Source organism: Microcebus murinus, chromosome 13 (genome assembly GCF_040939455.1).
Source record: "Microcebus murinus isolate Inina chromosome 13, M.murinus_Inina_mat1.0, whole genome shotgun sequence".
Classification (NCBI taxonomy): Eukaryota; Metazoa; Chordata; class Mammalia; order Primates; family Cheirogaleidae; genus Microcebus; species Microcebus murinus.
In genome coordinates, this window is record NC_134116.1 from 9,711,833 (window position 1) to 9,732,479 (window position 20,647).

General features: G+C 35.2%; 1 protein-coding gene across 1 annotated transcript in view; it reads right to left on the reverse strand.

Annotated features, from left to right (window-relative positions):
• Nucleotides 1-16,746, reverse strand: part of TNFSF13B (TNF superfamily member 13b) — a 36,241-nt gene extending 19,495 nt beyond the window's left edge. The window contains exons 1-3 of the mRNA XM_012752029.3: nt 16,176-16,746; nt 15,985-16,072; nt 153-209 (exon numbers count right to left, since the gene is read on the reverse strand). Of these exons, the coding sequence (XP_012607483.1) occupies nt 153-209; nt 15,985-16,072; nt 16,176-16,463 (433 nt within the window). The 5' untranslated portion in view covers nt 16,464-16,746. The remainder of the gene's footprint in view (nt 1-152; nt 210-15,984; nt 16,073-16,175) is intronic.
• Between the last annotated feature and the right edge of the window lie 3,901 nt (nt 16,747-20,647).

A 20,647-nucleotide genomic window follows, 5' to 3' on the forward strand; every position in this document is an offset into this window, starting at 1 on the left:
AATAAATTTAAGTTTATTATGTTAACATCAAAGTTTTGAGGTGGATGGTTGATTGGAAATGCAGTTCAAGTACAGTTTTTAGACTTGAAGTTTACAAGTATTTGGAGCAGGCTGAATCCTAACTGGACACAGTGTTGGGGCTGTTTTATTACCTTTCCGTATAGTGGGTGTGTCACCATCCGCAATCAATTGTAAGCAGTCTTGAAGGACTGAAAAACAAAAATATATCATTTTATTTACTTGAGTAGAAATAGTAAAGGAACTAAGGTGACAGAAAACACAAAGCTAAGAATTCATTCATCCAGAAACACTAAATCAATCATAATTTTCCCATTGCTTGCATGATATTATTCTTAAATCAATTTGCTCATTGATTTTAATATATATACTTGAAGTTCATGGCACTTTAGAAAAACCCACATGGTGCTGAAATACAGTAAGTATATCATCTGTGCAGTTTAATCTAATTTTCTTTGAAATATGGCTGTATAGAAAGCAAGTTTAACCATTTGTTTTTCAAGTGCACCAGATACATGAAACAGTTAAACTTAATATATCATTCTAAAACAATCTATTGTTTCTAAAAATAAAACTAACATTAAATAATGACTTACTGCTACTGAAAATATTACTCTTAACACTACTGAAAGTGAAAATAATTGCTGACAGTTCCTGAGCAGATGTAAGTACAGAGAGTGTACTAAGGCTTAGTATACACAGCCTCCTTTTATCCTCACAAGAATCCTAAAAATTAGGTATTGGAAGCTAAGGCTTACAAAGTATAAACAATTTGTTCTAGGCCTTAGAGACAGAATGTGACAGGACCAGATTTTAAACCTCACTTGTTTCACTCTCGAGCCAAAGTTAAGCTTTTTGGTAAAATATTTTGGACCAACGAGAGAAAGAGAGATAGAACATCTTTTTAAAATAAAATGGAAGACATCCCTGAGACTGCATAGTCAGTAAAGCTTCTCAGAAACATCAATTCACATCACCTATTACATGTAGAACATCCCAAGGGAGTAAATAACAATTGCATTAAATAAAGAGAACTGCCTTTAGATAAAAGCAAATTGAATACACCTTCTGTTGGATCCTTAGGCAGGAAAAAGCAAAGCAATAAATATCTGTGAAAAACATGAAACATAAATCTAAACATGGATGTTTTAGAAGAAAGAAATATTAGTTTAGATTGGTTTTTTTATCTAATAAGTATTTTACTCAGAGTTTAAGTAATACTTTAAAAAACATGCTTCTCGATGCACACATTTTAAGAACTTGACAGAGTGGGGAGCTCCTACTGTAATTAATGGTGATTGGCAATTAACTGGAAAATTTCTAATATGTCATGTACCACATAATGACATAATGACATGTAGGTGAGTGGGAACACATATGCTATAGAGGTACCATAAGATTATAAGTTCATATTTGTACAGTATCTTTTCTGTGTTTAGAAATATTTAGAAACATAAATACTTATCATTGTGTTACAATTGCCTAAAGTATTCAATACAGATTCGTAGCCGAGGAGCAATGGCTATAACATAAAGCCTAGGTGTGTAGAAGGCTCTCCCATCTGGATTTGTGTAAGCAATTGTATGATGTTTGCACAATGATGAAATCGTCTAACAATGCATTTCTCAAAATGTTTCCCTGTCGCTAAGCAATTCATGACTGTGTTTAAAGCTTGGAATAACATACTAGTAATTAAATAATATTCTGTGGCTGTGTAAATTCGTACTATTAAAGGGTGATCACATAAGAAAATCTGCTAAGATATTCCCCTTGGTATTTAAAGATTAAATTTTAAAAATTAATGGAAACATACCATGGTATGGTATGGAAACATACCATTAAAAACTACAATTCCTTTATAGTCATAAGCTTTCCTAGCACATTTTTTTAAATGTTAATCTAATCATTTTGATAGGGGCAGAGCCTTCTGGTCTACTCTGCATATTTTTACTGATCTTACAAAACAAAGGTAGTCACACCTGTGCCATAGGGAAAACATGATTCACTGGTGCAGTTACTATGGTAGGCCCTCTTCCACTAAAAGAATGGAAAAAGCATCATAACAGGAAGAATATCTGTGAATGAGGACAGCCTGAAAGAAGGGTAGAGCAAAGTATCCAAAGCGGCTAAAGACTTAAAGGCACAGTATCTACAGCAGCCATATGGAACCTGTTTTAAAAATGTTCCTATTTTTCCAACAAGTCCTCTTTAATTAATTAGTATTCACAAGGCACCATAACAACATGTTCTGCGAGGAATATAAGGGTCAGTGAGAGCATGAAAAGCTTTCTAATCTTCCCTCCACATCAAAAGAGGGGAGGATGTTGATGAAAATCAAAGTCAAATTTCCAAACTTTGTATCTCTCCTTTTTTTTTTTTTTTTTTTTTTTGAGACAGAGTCTCACTTTGTTGCCCAGGCTAGAGTGAGTGCCGTGGCGTCAGCCTAGCTCACAGCAACCTCAGACTCCTGGGCTTGAGTGATCCTGCTGCCTCAGCCTCCCGGGTAGCTGGGACTACAGGCATGCGCCACCATGCCCGGCTAATTTTTTATATATATATCAGTTGGCCAATTAATTTCTTTCTATTTATAGTGGAGACGGGGTCTCGCTCTTGCTCAGGCTGGTTTTGAACTCCTGACCTTGAGCAATCCGCCCGCCTCGGCCTCCCAAGAGCTAGGATTACAGGCGTGAGCCACAGCGCCCAGCCTCTCCTTTTTTTTTGTTATACGAATATGTATATTGTAAAGATGAAATGAGGTGATGCATGAGAAACACTTAGCATGACACGTGGTACATCATAATTACAAAACAAATCTTGGCTATTATTAGTAGTAGTAGCATTAGTGTTATCGCACTTAATATATTGGGTCAATATTATTAACCTAATGGAAGGCTGCAGTGGGAGCATGTGGCTCCACTGAAACAGATAAAGGGCAAAGAAATACTGGGATACATGACTTTCTATTTCAAATAACCCTTTCCCTGACTGTTTTTGCCAATATTCCAGCAGAAAAATTGTTATGGTCTGAATGCTTGTGTGCCCCCAAATTTATATGTTGAAACCTAATCCACAAGGTGATGGTATAAGGAGGTAGGGATTTGGGAGGTGATTAGGTCATGAGGATGGGATTTGTCCCCTTATAAAAAAGACCCCCAGAGAGCTATCTTGACCTTTCTGCCACATGACAACACAGCGAGAAGATACCACCTACAAACCAGGAAGCAGGTCCTCACCAGATACTGAATCTGCACCACATCTTGGTCTTGGACTTCCCAGCCCCATGAACTGTGAGAAACAAATTTTTGTTGTTTATAAGCCACCCAGTCTATGGTATTTTGTTATAACAGCCTGAATGGACTAAATCAGAGACTTAGATATTCTATTTAGTCAGAAAAAGGTTTACTTGATGAGTGATGACTTGGCACTACCAAACTTGCAGGAAAATAACTGAATTTTATTTTCTGCAGCCCAACTAAACCTTAGTCACAAGCTACACATGGAAAAACAATGGTCTATTCTAGCTTGTAGTAGCAGACATCTAACCTTTAGAAGAATATGTACTTTGGAGAGAAAAGTTTATTTCAAAAACTTCTCCTCAGAAAATGGAATATCAAATTGACAATTCAGTAATAGTGTTTAAGTTACATTCACTGAAGCCAGTACTAGTCATCCATTGGCCTTTTTCCAAAGAAATTCACTGGGCTTTTCAAAGACAACTCCTTTTTTAGGAAATTTGATGTCTATGATCAACTTATCTGCAATTCAGTCTTTAAGACTTTCTTTCCCATTCAACATAGATTTGATCTAAAACTAGAGATTATTGCTCAGCTAAAGTTTTGCCCCACAAAAAGTGGACTAAAAAAGTCAATATTATTTTTAATATCTCCCAATAGCATAGCTATCTAACAATAACAGTTTTGAAAATGCATAGTCTAATGCAAGAAACACAATTATCAATAACAATTGTAACATTAATTGATTATTCTTTGGTTTTCAAAAGGCTTTTCCTACACTAAAATTGAAGGAAATTATACAAGAGGTTAAGAATAGTTTATCTTTTTAACTAAACAAGGCATTAGGCATACATTAAAACCTTTCTGAGCCTATGGGGAGACATTTCAGAATATATATATTTGTAAAAATGATATAATTATGTGTAAAACACTGATAATCTTATTAAAATACCTCTTAACAGCATAAGAAAATTTACTCATAATAATAAACTTTATGTAAAATATTTCTGATGACAAAAATAGTTTACAAAAAGAAAATTCCTAAAATAAGAAGTTTAAGGATAAAAATAATTTACTACTGGTCAATATTTGATATAATAAAATTCAACATTTCACAATTAGAATAGCACTTAAGTATTTTCCATATGCAAAACTTATTTCTGGTTTGAAAAGCCACCTTTGGAAGTGTAATATCTAAATACAATTTAATCAGAAAAAGTGATTTGAAAGTTTAGAGAATTGCTAATATCTTGTATCATTTTCTATACTGTACCTAAACCCTTTCATACTGGAATCTGGTTTATCATACATTATTTTAACAAGTCAAATCTAATATAGACTAACATAAATAATGCAATTATTGCAGATCACGTGTGGTTCCCACAAAAAACATCACACACAGAGCTTTTCACATTATACTCTCCCTATCCATACAACCTACCCCTGCTAATTCTTCACAGGGTTCTCACCCATCCCATTCAAGAAGCTTCTTCCAGCTCTTCAGTCTGGATGAAATGCACTTCCTGTGCTTTCTTCAGCTCTTTGTTCTGCTTCTGAAACCTTACTTATTGCACAATATGTTTTTAAAGAGGAGGATTCCTTGAAGGCAACGCCTCTCTTTCATTTCTGCATACCTATCATTTAGTAATTGTAAGTCATGACAAATGTAGAAGTTTGATTTTCTTAAACTAGCTTTGAATAAATCAGTGGCAGGAAAAGGTTAACAGGGGGAAACACTTAAAGACCCAAATATTGACCTAAAGTTTGACATAGATTTATGAAGAAATTGGGAAAGCGTAGTATTGAATAAACAATTCCACTGAACGGGAACACAAGAATTTAGAGGCAGAATGCTGGCTTATAATGTTTTATTTGATCAACAACAAGCAGTTTGCCTTGTGTGGTTACTTCAAAAGCAATAAAAGTTGAGAGTTTAAAAAAAAATTCTAGAGAGCTAGAGTGAGGTGTATATATTTGGCCTAGAGAAAATGCTTTAAAATATGGATTCTCAATCTGGAGAGGGTGCGAGATAGATACAGCTGATAGAAGTAGTGAAAAATATTTGAAATGCTTTATTATGTACTTGTATGTGAGTGGGTGGCTATAGGTAGAGAGTCTTAAGCATTGATTGGTCAGTGTCATGTACCCACTCATAAAGATCACGTATTTGCTGGCATGTACAGTAAGCTGCCATGAAGGAAGAATGACAGCAAAGGTCTTAGCTGTTGACTGGAAACAACATAAGAGGAGGATGGTTTGGTCTCAAATGCAGTTATGTAAATGTAGCACCCAAGAAAAATTGTGAAGAAAACTTAAAGAGTTGTGACCAATGCTTATGTGTGTTTGAAAGAGAATTAAAATTAAAAATAAAAACAAGTTTTTAATTCAGGAAATTCAGAAAGATGATAGCACTATAATGTCCCAGAGAAAGTAAGAAGGGGGTGTTGTTTTTATTTTTATGGAAGGTATTGGAGAGGAGTTGATTGAGTGGAAATAATAGAAGTAGACAGAACAGAACTGATAGGAGTAGTGAAAAATATTTGAAATGATTTACCACGTACTTGTATGTGTATGAGTGCCTGTAGGTAGAGAAAGTCTTAAGCATCGATTGGTCAGTCTCATGTATCCACTTGTAATTTAATTACGTTTATATGCTTAAAGCAATGCAGAAAATGTAAAATTGTTACCTTTTGCATTGCCTCGTAGGCACTGAGAGTAAAAAACAATCATCTTAATGTTGCTTCGATTTACTATTGATCGAATATTTTAATTTAAAATTACTAATTTTATACTTGAGTCATCATGTGTGTTTTGCCATGATTTCATTGAATTATGTTAGAATATTTCCATTTCTTAATAATATATATTTAGAAATAATTTGAATGTTCTTAGCATAAAGAAAAAGATAAATATATAAGATGATAGTTCTTCCAATTACCCTGATTTGACTATATGACTGTTATCAAATTATCACAAGTACCTTGAAAATATGGATATCTAATATGTATCAATAAAAATAAATAAAATAAAGTAAAAATAAATAAAATATAAAAAATAACACATACTTAGAAAGCACTAAATAGCGTTAACTTGCCAATGAAAAACAGGAGCTTCACAATACTCCATTCAACCCAACATGGTGTCAAGGAAGGTAAAGCCTACAATGGAAATACACTTCAATGATGTAAAACTACCAGTAAATTATACAATCAGCTTTTACATCTACAACTTCCCCTTGGACATTTCCATCTGGATGCCATAATGATACTTCAAATTCAATGTGCCTCACCTCTAATTCTACATGCACACCCACCTGCTCTTTCTTCTCTGTTTTCTTTTTTAGTGGATGAATACCTGTCCTCTGAGTTGCCCAAACTAGAAACTTTATAAACATGCCTGATTCCTCCCTCTTCCATCTTGAAATTCAAGTAATAATCAAGTTTAAGTGGTTTGCATTTTTCACTTTTGTTGACTTTAGATTTCATCTCGCATTCATCTTATTCAACAAATTTACTGAGCACTTGATGTATGCCAGGTGTTGCGCTAAGGATAGCAAACAAAAGCAGACACAATCCCTACCCCCATGGAGTTTCCAATCTACTGGAAGAAACAGGTGTTACTCAGGATCACACCAACAGAATTAAAGGTGCAACTGTAAGAAAGATACAGTGCCTAGGCCAACATTTGGTCCAATCAGGATGGCTTTTCTGGAAGGTAATATTTGAATAAAAATCAGAAAGAAGAGGAGTGATAGGAACATTCTGGACAAAATTAACAGTTCATGAATATAGACAAAGGCTGAGAGGGACAGAAAGAGAGAGGGAGAAAGTGACAAGATGAGGAGTATGGTAACCTAAGTTCATATCTTTACCCTCACCATTATTGACAATTACATTAGTCTACCAAATTGTGTCTCCCCTTTTCTTTCCTTTCTGCAATTCCTAGTCCATCATTTGCGTTTCTTCCAGAATTATCTTTCTAAACTCAAATTTGATCTTGTCTTTCTAATGTTTATGATTTCCTCAATGTGTCTCCCTGGCACACAAACCTCAATGTATCTCCTCCACGCCATTGTCCAGCCCACCCTCACTGTCTGGTGCATGCAACCCACCCACCCCATATTGTACTTAAATGCACCTCAGAACAAGAGGTCATCTTTCAAGCTTCCAGACTGTGTACCTGCTGTTCCCTCTGACCAAATATTCTTTACCTTTCTATCTGATGAAACTCCATACATCTTTCAAGACTTGGATCAAATAGGGACTTTCTCCAAATCTTCTAGCTAAATATTTTATCCCACTACACTTTGTATATCTTCTATTGAAACATAGTTTACAGTACATATGATTGTTTCTATAACTGTTTCTCTCCCTAGACTGTGAGTGACTTGATATTAAGGACCATCATTTACAAATTTTCACAGCATCTAATTTAAAGCAGACTAAAAAAAAAAGTCCGTGGAACAATACAGGAAAGAAATAGACATAAAAACAGCATTCAACTTTTCTGAACAATTCTTGAAAACCCAATCATTAAATTCAACTTTGTGATCCATGTTAAATCAAATTAAATTAATGCTTTAGGGAAAAGAAGTTCCATAAATAAAACAATTTCCATGATTTCTGGACCATCCAACAATAAGGCTTCAAGCTCTCAGTTATATAGGAAACATGCTCCATAACAAAATCCTTAATGATAAATTTTTTGAATCTTTATCCATATAAGTATAAAACAACATAGTAATTGTAAATGGTTGTATGCTATTTCCCTAAAATGTCTTACTCTGTAATTTCCAGACGAAGCTTCAGAGCAGCAGATAGAAGAGGAAAAGGCCTAGCCAGATTGAGATTTCACCGTGGCTGCCAGATGCTATCAAGGGGCAGTTATTCCAACAGTCCAGCCTTGCTACCTTGTTACCTGTCTCAAACAGCCTGACCTAAGAGGGGAAGGGGAAAGCCTGAGCTTGTGAGAACATTTCAGCAAATCAGTACTTGCAAAACCCCACAAATTTAGAAGAGAAAAGGGATAATGTAAAGGTGTTTTTGTGGTATAGACGTTTTCTTGAATTTCTTCTCTTTCCTGTTTCTTCACTGTTCCTGTAACCAGAGATTTCTATCCTCTTGGCCAAGTCTGCTCCATTGTCAAAGCCACTTCAGCTCTCTAGCCCACGCCCGACCATCTGTCAGTCTGTGTTCTCCACCACCAAGAGCATCCTGTGATTCCATACCGTGAGGTCTCTCTCATTGGTAATAACCATAGTACTCTGGCCTGGCTGGAACTTAATAGTTTTTCTCAAATCTAGTGTCTTACTTGAAAATTAAGCATGTAAAGCTTCTATCATTCAAAAACCCAGACTTTATAGTTAATAGATAATGAATTCAAATCTTACCTTTCCTATCAATTATCATGAGTTTGACACAATTTTGAAATATTTTTTAATCTATATAATGGGAATAATAATATCTATTTCATAGTGTTGTGAAAATCAGTTGAAGCCATAATTTAAATATGCTTTATAAATTGTAAAGAAAACTTGTTATTTGTTTTATTGTTATTTTATTATTATTTTCAACTTCACATCGACTTTGTTTAATTTCTCCCCAACTAAATATTTAGCTTGCTGAGAGAAGGAATTGGCTCTCTGAATTTCAATTTTATCCTCTAAAATAAAGACAATAATGCCCAGCTAAAAGGGTTATTGAAAGGGTAAATGCTATACTATATGCCAGAGCCTAACACAGAGTTTGCACATGATACATGTCAATAACTGTTAGTTTCTCTCTCCTCTCCTCTACTGTATTCTGGAGTGCCTACCTCCAATATTTACAGAATCCGTGAGTGATAAGTCCATCTGGAGGAAAACCTCTTTCTTCTCTCTCTAGCTTTTCAGAAATGGGAATATCCTTTCAAAGAAAACACCACCACAACAAAAATGCAGCCACTCAATGCAGTTTAGTAGGAGTTTGACCTATAAAGAGAATAAGTAAGCCTGGAGTCCCAGCTACTCAAGCAGCTGAGGCAGGAGCATCACTTGAGCCTAGAAGTTCGAGACCCACCTGGGCAACATAGCAAGACTCTGTCTCAAAATAAATAAATAAAAATAAGTGAACATTAAAACCAATATCATCCACTCATATGGAACTATTAATAAAGACAACACATCCCTAAATATAATGAATATATTTTTAAATTACATACCAATATCTGCAAAGTTAACAAAAAGTTGAAAGTATAAAAAATTATTGAGCTTTCAAGCAGAAGGTAGAAAGGTTAGCCCAGCCTCCCTATTTAAAATAGAAAGACATCCTCTTTTCCTTTCCTCATCCTCACATTCCTCATACGCATAACCGTACCTGTAACCTTTCAGTTTTTCTTCATATTTACCACTTTCTGGTACTATAATTTGCTCATTAACTGTGTGCACTGTTTATTTTCTGTGTCTTTCCAACTCACTCCAATGTAAGGATTCACAGAAGAGGCATATCATCACATTTGGCTGCATTGATGGACTTGATTCCTGGCTCTTTTGTTTCCCAAAACTTCAAGCTTAACAAGAACAAGATTCAAAGATTTGGTTGCCAGTTCGCTGTTTTAAATTTTAAATAATTTTTCAGAAATTGAACAGAAGCCACGTCTTGCAACATTAAAAAAAAAAAAGCCTCACTACTGAAGCAGTAAAAAAGAAAAAAAGAAAAATAACACTCAAGGAGGACTCTTCTTCCGGTTAAAGATCACTATGCCAGTAGCCAGCTGGCTCTTTTCCAGGAAGGAGCACACCCTTGCTGGGCAAGAGACTCGAGTTTGCCTAACTTTGATAGGAGCTGGATGGCTGAGTCCTACATTGCACACTTCCAACACTCGTGTTACAGCCTTGCAAGTCACAGCTAAGCGACAGTTGCCAACAACGCAAAGGCTGGACATTACAGACCTGTCAGACATCTCATCTCTCCTCGCAAAGGAGCTGGACTACAGATGTCAAGAAAGAAGACTCAAAAATAGTTTTGCTGTTTTGACTTTTAGCAATTAAAAAGGTTTATCCTAGAGAAATACTTAAGTTCCAATATTAGGCATTAATTTATCTGCACTATATTTAAAATCCTAATTTAAAAACTATTAAATGCCATGTAGTATCTTGGATGGGTCCTGAAACATAAAGTGGATATTAGTAAAATTCAAATTGAATCTGGAGTTTAGTTAATAGTTAAGTCTCTATAGTGCTTTCTTCTTTGTAATAAGACACTGTGGAAGCTGGATAGGGGTACATGCCAATTGTCTATCCAGGGGTCCTCAAACTTTTTAAACGGGGGGCCAGTTCACTGTCCCTCAGACCGTTGGAGGGCCGGACTATAGTTTTCAAAAAAACTATGAACAAATTCCTATGCACACTGCACATACCTTATTTTGAAGTAAGAAAACAAACAGGCAAAAACACCCGCATGTGGCCCATGGGCTATAGTTTGAGGATGCCTGCTCTATACTACCAGCAACTTTTCTATAATTCTAAAACAATTCCAAACTAAAAAGTTTATTTAAAAAATAAAAAATAAAACTTAAAGTAGATTGACCAAAATCTTACAATTATTATTTGACAGATGAAATATGGGCCATTTTTTTCACTCTTATTTTACATTTCTTTGAATTATTCATATTTGGATCAATATTTTACTATTACAATTGAGAAAATGATAAAAAAATTATCAATAAAAATAATTTTGTCTTTTTATAATCTAAAACACAGAAATTTCTAATAGCTTTTAAATTCTCTACTCAAAACAAAGGAGGAAATACAAAGGTGACTTGATTTTAACAGTAATCAGTAGTAACCCACATGAAAGAATTCACTTTCTTGATAGGCTCTAAAGATGCTTATCTTTAGGTTCTTATTATGAACAAAATTATGGTTGGGTGAGTGTTGAAAATGTAGATCATCATGATTCCATTTGTAAAGAAATTTTATTATGTAATATTTTCAAAGCCATAGTGCTTTAGTAATTGTTTTTATTGGGAATATTTTCAAACACACTTATGAGCTTAAAAGTGAATTTTTGGCCAATATGAGCTATTTGGCAATTTGGTAATCCTGGATTTCCCCACATTTCTGTTTATTATACTTTAATCATGATCTTAGGAAATACTTCAAGTTTAATAAGAGTTTAATCTGAAACACAAAATAATTAAGAAAAACAAAACTGGAGCCGAAGTACTAAATGGTAAAATCAAGTAAAAGCAGTGTTTACCCTTGGGATGACAGGAAGGACAAGAGTATGGAGTGGGCATATGGGCTGACGGTAATGCCCTCCCTTCATCTGCTGTCCATGTGAAGTGCCAACAGAATATATGGTTCTAAAACATACGTAGACAATTAATAAGTGAGAACATAAATTAACACTTTGAAAATAAAAAAGGCAACCTAAGGTTTTTGAGTCTTACTGAAAATAAATCAGAATGACTAGATTGTAAACAAAAATCAAAGAAAACTGCATAAATTTAAGCTTCATAGAATTTTCTCGATTCCAAAAGATGATCTTCCTAAAAAACTCATTGAGTTTTACACAACTTCCTTGAGTACATATATATTAATTTTGAGTAGTGCTAAACAAAATAAATTTTCTGTCTACTAATGAAAAGTGTCTAGAACAACATTCAAAATAATTTCACTGACAAGGAAAAGTGGATATTACCTGCCACTAAGATTCTTATCTTCAAATCTTCCATCTTGGATTTATGAATATGATCAATATATATACATATTATGTTATACACACACACTATGTATAAACATATGCAACTGACCCTTAAAGAATGCAGGTATTAGGGGTACCCCTACACTGACCCCACACAGTCAAAATGTATGCATAAGTTTTGACACTCCAGAAAGTTAGCTACTAACAGCCCACTGTTGACCAGAAGCCTCACCAAAAACAGTTAACACATATTTTGTATGTCCGATATAGTATATACTGTAGTCTTACAATAAAGCAGCCCAGAGAAAATAAAATGTTATTTAAAAATCATAAAGAAAAGAAAATACATTGACTATTAGTAAATAGAAGTGGATCATCATAAAGGTCTTCCTTCTTGTCGTCTTCACATTAGGCAGGCTGATGAAGAGGAAGAAGAAAAGGGGCTGGTCTTGCTGTGTCAGGAGTGGGAGAGGTGGAAGAAAATCCACATATAAGTGGATCCACATAGCTCAAACTTGTGTTGTGCAAGGGTCACCTGTAATGTCATGGCTTTGCTTCTTGAGCATACTTCCAGTGTCACTAGTGGCACTTCATATGGGTCTCATGGTATTGCTCAAGGTTTATAATATTGCACTGAACTAGATGAAAAATACTCAAGAATCATGAGACATCACTTTTTACTGCGTTATACAATTTACTGGAGAGATGACTCATGTACAGATGATTAGCGTCACACAGCTTTAAGCAGATACAATATTTGAGCTCACTACAATAGAAACAGGGGCTGTCTATAAAATTATTTCAGTAGTACAGTATGTACTACAGTAAAATTTTTGCAGTTATGATTTAATACTGCATCTTCATGTTTGTTTATAATTCTTTCAACCGGGCTGTGTGCAGTCTTTAAGTGTTGTATGAGTACATTATGAAAAATTTAAACTTTTTACAATAGATTTGTGTATATTTTATAATAGCAAATAATCAAATAGGCTAATATCTACATATATTTTATGAATTTATGACATACATAACTTTTTCTAAAATTTTTTTGTTATTTCTAAGTCATATAGTTTGGGTTTTTTCAAATTGTCACAAATCTCAAAAAATTTTTCTGATATATTAGTTAGAATATTAGATAATATTATAAGGAAAAGATTATCACTGTTCAAACTCATGTTGTTCAAGGCTCAACTATGTGCCATATACATATATATACACACACACACACACCACATACACACACCCCTAAACATACACACACACACACACACACACACACTATATTACAGGTTTGTAAAAAAATGTCTAAGCCAAAACATGAAATGAAAATAGTGATTTATAGTGATTATCTCTAAACTGTGGAATTCTGGGTAAATTTTAATTCACCTTGTTAGAGTTTTCTGTTATTTTCCAAACTTTCTACAAGTTGCAAAATATTTGGTGAAACATTTTCATTAGTATACAATTTTTGGAAGCCATAAAAGTACAAGTAAGTAAAAACATTAATAAAAAATATTTTGGGAAACTGTGACTCAAGAAAATTTGTATTTCTTACCTTTATTATTCTTCTCAAATCTGCTGTAATGAGTCTATATATTCTTTAGAATGGTAAAGTTTTATCTTTAAAACTAACATTTAGAAATAGGAATACTACTGAGGAGGTTAAAAATGTTTGAGGATTCCAGACCCTACTAGATATTGAAGCCCATTATAACACAAAAATACTTAAAATAGGGGTTTTAAAATGGATAAATAGAATAATAAATCAATGAAAAAACCAGAGAGCTTCAAATAAATGCAGCTTATATGAGGAACTTAACATAATGTGCAGTAAACTTCCCAAAACAAAGAAGTTAACAAGAATTATTGAATACGTTTGGTTGAGATAGCAGTTTGGAAGGTGAAAAAAAAGAGAGAGGAAGGGGGAAGTTAAAGCCAATAAGAGAAGATTCACCAAAATAAACACCAGAAGAATTAATGAGTTAAAAGCAAAAAAACCCACTAACCTATGAAAAAGCCAAAGTAGCAGGGAATAGAGTAGACTACTTAAGAAATCATGAAAAAATATATTTTTAGTTTTAATTTATTAGAGAATATCAAAAGGAAAAGATTATTGCAATATATACAGACACAAAATCTCTGCACAAGAAAAGCAGCACAACACTGAAAATATTTGCATCAAAATTTTGATAAACACGGCTAATTAGAAAGAGTTTGTTCAAAGTTATAAAAAAAATCAGTGAAGAAAAATGAGGAAAGTTATAAATAAAAATTAGCATAAGATAAGCATAGAAGTAATCAAACTGTGCAAAAAGAAGTTCATTCTATTTAGTAAAACAGGCAAAATATTAATATAAGATATTGTTTTACAACTACTTAACTGGCCAAAATAAATTTTAAAGGATAAACGGTAAGAATGTGGAGAACTGGTACATTGCATTTTTGACTGCATACATTTGTAACTCATATTGAAAACAATATGGCAATAGGGAGCAAGAGTGTTAAAGATGTTCATTCTCTTTAGCTCAGAAATTTCACTGTCAACTTTATATTGAATAAAAAATGCCTCAGAAACAAGAGTTCTGCACAAAAATTTAACATGCTGTATTATAGCCAAAAAAACACAAAAGGGAAAGAACCATGTTAAATAGTTGGATGGTAGCAAATAAATGCTGATATATGAGAATTACTTAGAAATAGAAAAAACGTTTATTGCTTGATAGGTGAAAATGAAAAATATACCATAGTATATATGCTGTATTATTTTCAATTATGTATAAAATGTAGATGATAAAATACAAACTACAAAAATAACTGACAAGTGTTAAAGTAATAAAAATATAACTATTTCCTAATTTTAAAATGTTCAAATTCAATTGTTTTTGATAACTGGCACAAAGATATATTAACTAGATACCAAAAACTATGGTTTTATAAAATAAGGAAGAATTTTTTCCATGAATATGGCATAGAGCAAAAACATAAGTTTATAGCTAGGGCACCTTGCATGTGTACGTGTGTGTGTGCCCGTGTGTAATGGAAGGGCACCTTGTCTGTCTCTCACGGTGTCTCTCATACAGGTACATAAATAATTACATGTGTTCTGTGGACCTCACAGAGTCACTGTGAAGGTTAAACGAAATAGTATGTGTGAAAATACCTATTCTTTTCTATACCCACCTGGTATATTCCAGGCGCTCAAATAACGTTCTTTCAATAAGAAAGGAAAATAATACCAAGGATTTGTTATATTATAATGTTAATAAATGTAATACAAATATTGTTTTTACATCTTTGAAATGAAAGACTTAGACTAGATTATTTTGGTAGGACCTACTAACTCTAACATTCTATGGAACGAGTAGAGCGTGAAGAAAGGTAGAAATTGCCAAAGAATTTACAAGAAGATTATAAACACATGGATCTCCTGGAAAAGTATATATTAAAGGAAAGCCTTAAAATCAGTGTGTGTGAGTGTGTGTGTGTGTGTGTGGGGGGGTGTAAGTGGGTGTGTAAAATAATCTTCTTTTAAAAGAAACAAAATTAAAGCATAACATATAAGGATTTCCATCATGATCTTTACTTGATTTCACGGCACACAATGCCCACCCTCGGGAAATATCTGTCTTTAACTGACGTGATACAACCCAGGTAAACAAAGTCTAATTCTACAGTAGCGTGGAGTGCTTTTGTGTTTTTTCTGGAATGATGGGTAATGCTTCTCAAATAGGAATACACTGTTTGAGAAAAAACACATGCCCCTTTTTTCTCCTGTATGCTTAATGAACAAATATTCATGCACAGATAGAAACTTCTACCCACACATCCGCTCATTGGAGGGCAAAGCACACTGTGCATCCTATTGAATTTGCCAGTGCTGGGGCTTTGCTACAAAGCCACGTCTGGTTTAAATGACAACTTTCGTAGTCTCTATTTAAGAGATTCATAGAGGTAATGCTCACCTCTACTCCCCCAAACAGGACGTTATTCTCCACACCTGTGAACACTGTAACCCCTGACTCTGAAAAGCTTCTGTATCCAAAACTTACCTGTTTCTTCTGACCCCTGAAGGGCACGCTTACTCCTGCGGCTCCAGCCGGAGTTGCTTTCTCCTGGAGCTGGTGGTGCAAAGATCTCCTGTGAACAGAAAACCCCAAGTTATTGGAAAAGACAGCTGAGGGTGGCGGAGGCAGCTGTGTAGGCAGAATTGTGCCTGAGGCTGCAGCTGCTGCAAACTCACTTTCAGTCCTGGGGTGACAGCTGGAGCTTCCCCCAGGGCTGCCATGGGGACTCCTACAGCTTCCTCAGGAGGGGCTGGCAGCTGCTCAGCTTGGTGGCCCTGCAGTTCTTCCCGGAGGCTCACCAGGTCCGCTTGCAGGGTGGCTACCTGGTAGAAAGACACCACCGCCAGGCAGCAGGACAGCAGTGCCAGCAGCAGGGTTGCAGCCAGCAGCTGTCTGTCTGCGGAGACTCGCACAGACGGGCTTTCCTTCTGCGGGAGGATGGAAACACACTCCTTCGGTTTCATTTCTTCTCTTTTTTTGAGGCTAGAAGAAAGGCGTGACTGCTCCCTCTCCGTGGAATCATCCACTTCACTCCTTGAGCTTTGAAGGTTGGGGCCTTTAGAATCAGTGACCACAGGGAATGGATCATTTCCTGTTATCTGTGTTTGTTGGTGTCCTGCATTTACTACAGTGCAGAGCTGGGCTCACCCCTCAGGAGAGTTCTCCTGAATTTTCTTCTTTCTGCCTTTCTGCATCTCTGCCCTAACTGTACAGTAGGTTTATGGGTGCTTGCTCTTCTAAAGGATTGCTCAATCTGTCTTCCTCATTTCACTTTCAGTTTTTGCAAGAATTTTAGAGCCATCTCAAAACACTCATGCTCAAGTAGATTCAAGTCCCCTTAAATCTAGCGAGGAAACCTGAAGTTCAGATCAGCATACTTGAGAGAGAACTTTTAAGAGATCTACATGTTTAAGGAGCTTGCCCTTAAGCACTGTGAGAGATCTGTGTCTACTTGGGGCCATGTGGCTTTATAAGGAAGAGGAAAAGGGACGTTAAAAGTTCCTACTCATATAATAAAAATAATTAATGTGAAGGTCAGATAAGCTAAGTGCCTTAGCACTGAATTGTACTTATCTAGAGAGTGATTTATTAACAGTTTTCAAGTACAAAATAAAATGAAGTATCCATAAAGGAGAAATGGAAGTCCGCTGGGAATTATTCTTGTTATCTTAACAATGTAATGAAAAGAATGTGTGAGACTAAATTTTAGAGACAGATTTAGATTAGCTATCAGAAGGGTTCTCTAAATATGGTGACTACATTTTTAAGGAAAACATGCATAAACTTTTCCCTTCTGGGACCCACTGCCTGGGAGTCAGTTATGCCTGGGATGGGCCTGTCTTGAGGAGTCTGGTCTCACCTTTGCTCTCTGACTTCTGAAGCTCCAAGTCCCTGCTCACTTCCACACTGTTTTGAGGAGAATTAGTCTTATCTCCAGCTCCAAATGCCTCACTACTAGCATTAACTACTTTAAAGTAGCTTATCTACAACTGCCACATTAAGTTGACTATGCCCCAGTCTAACAGGTATGTGTACTAACGTCCTTATTCAACCTGGAGTCATTTAAGTTTCTAAACTCTTTGTTGTAGGCTCCGTGGAGCTGCAAGGACTGTCCCACTCATTCCAGTGCTGCCTCGTTTTGATGGTTGGTTCCTGGACATTTAGTAATTTCTCATTTACTTGCCCCCGGCACCCAAATATCGATTCAACAAATATCACTGAGCACTTACCAACCCCAGGGTAGTCACTACTCCCATATGCTAAGACTACTGAGCATTAGCTCTATCACACTCCACATGTCCATGCAATCTTAAGAAAGAAAGTTACAGAAATAATTAACATAGAGTAAGCACTCTAAAGCCAAGCTTCCAGGGTGTGAATCCTGCCTCTCTTCTTTACTCTCTTTGGGCAAAGTTTGTAACCTCTCTGATTCAGTGTCCTCGTCTGTGTAATGGGATGATGGTAGTAACTGTCCCTGAGATCTGCAATGAGGCTTACAGAAATGTGGAAATGAACTATTTAGGATGCTTCCAGTTTTTTCATTCACTTTTATTCATTACATTCAAAGTATGAATGAGATATCTTTCATATTATAAACATTGCTGCAATACACATTTTTATATGAGTGTCTTTGCAACATCTGCAAGGATTTCCTAAGTAAACACCTGCTGAGGAGTGTTTATGTGTGTTTATGTGAGGCACATCTTCACATTTACCAAGTGTCACCCAGGTACCCTCTGATGAGTTCCCATTTCCTCAATTTCTCACTACCAAATGATGTCATCAGACTTACTCATTTTGCCCGTTGGGGGACTGTCATTTTTTTTCTTTGCTTCTGCAAATTCCAAAGATATTTTTAAATGACTTATTACTATCTTGGCCCCCCAAATAAGCAATTATCTAATTTCTCAGGAAGAAGTCTTTTACAAGTAAGTTTGTAAACACAAATACAATCCTTTTGCCACAGGCCTTGTTCCAGGTCAATCGGGACGAACTATACTGTATAACCTTGCAATAAAAAATGGCATTTGTTTGGGGATTGTATCAAGCCCTTCTCACTGAAGGTAATTGTGATTCACTCAAATTATTTGTGTGTGTGTGAATATGACCTAAATATATGTAGAAGCAAAAGGATTCATGGCAGTGCTAGAAACCAGCTACTCTCTACTTTCCACTCAGGACACCCTGGAGCCATTGTGTTGACTTTCTTCCACTTCTGTTGGATCACTGCTCTCCATCTTCTTCGGTAAAAATGCCAAAGAGAGGGAATGATTTGATACATAAGGGAACTACCTCTGCCTTTGTTTCTCTATTAGGCAGAAACCCTCATGCTTGACCACCTCAAGAGAAAGCCACTGGCCAGCCTACATTTAGGCCATTTTAAAACTACCCAATGCTGGTTGAGGCAGTGGGCAACATTGTGCATAAAATGAGATAGTGCTTCTTCTACAAAAGGCATCAAAATGGTTTCCCTTTGCCCCAGATGCAGGGCAAACAGGCATTGCAATTTGCATGTTCTCCACAGGAATCAGGCAATTGCATTTTCTCTAAACAAAGGTAGAAAACTAAGTGATGTTCATGGCTCTTGAATTTTTTATTAGATGAACAAAAGGAAGTTATTACTCCATAAATCAAGAATCTGTTTCCTGAGGAGGAAATGGTTTAACAATAATTTAACTGAAATTCTGTTAAACAAAAAGCATATTCATATTCAATGAATAACACACCACACCACAAGTTTATCCAGGGAGAAAAAGTTACTGTGTCTAAGCCACAGATTGTATAGTGAGCTTACATCCAGTGTAATATCCAGTGTTTCATGTTAGTATTTCGCTACTTTTACACCCTTCTTTTTCTCAACTCAAAAGTAAAGCATTCATATAAGAATACCAAATTTAATATAAAAGTTGAGACACCATGTCACTGAGATTGTCCAAATTGTCCCATCCATTCAGAAGTGGACATATAGGAATGAAAAGAATATAACTTATGTGTTTATCCAAGGGACAGAAACAGCAGAAAATAAACATTCACTCTTTGACTAAGTTCTTATATCAACTAACTCAAAAATACATAAAAACTTGAATTATAAATTTCTGGCTAAACAGTAACACCAAGAATTACAGGTTGGGCGAATTTCTCCTATACCTTCTTCTTTGAGAAAAGAGGTGTGTGTTTCATAAAGATTTGGACCAGTCAAGCAAGGAGACAATAGCTTTTCCAGACATGTGAATGCACCTAAAAATATATCTAAGTAAAATTGGCATCCTAAAGCATTTAGGATGTGGAAAATACTTTGATATAAATAATTCTTACATTGCAAAAAAATATTGTTTTCGGGTAGACTGTGTATGTAGTCAGTTGCTATCATAATTATAGTGAAACTTGATTTAGAAGGCTAAATGCTAATCACTGTGTTTAATTATTTTTGATTTTTTTTAAATTTTTAATTGACACATAATTGTACATATTTATGGGTACAGCGTGATGTTTTGATATATATATATATATTATGTGTAATGCTAGCATATCCATCACCTCAGATATGTATCATTTCTATGTGGTGAGAACATTCAAAATCCTCTTTTCTAGCTATTTTGAAATATACAATGTATCATTTTTAGCTATAGTCAACCTAATGTGCAATGTAACACCAGAACGTTTTCCTCCTAACTGTAACTTTGTGCATGTTGACCAACTTCTTCCCATCCTCCTTTCCCCCAGCCTCTAGTAACCACTTCTGCTCTTAACTCCTATGAGATTAACTTTTTTGGATTCCACATATGAATGAGAATATGCGGTATTTGTCTTTCTGTGCCTGGCTTATTTCACTCCACATAACATCCTCCAGGCTCATCCTTGTGGCTGTAAATAACAGTAGTTCATCCTTTATGTGGCTGAATACTGTTCCATCCTGTTACACTACATGTTTTAATCCACTTATTTGTTGATACATACTTAAGTTGATTTCATATCTTGGCTATTATAAATAGTGCTGTCATTAACATGAGTGTGCAGATATATCTTTGAAATAGTGATTTTATTTCCTTTGGATATATGCCTTAGACTCTTTAGTTCTGCTTGATCCCCCCCTCCCCCTAAAAAAAATAAAGAAAGAAATACACCTTATACTCTGTGTAATTTAACC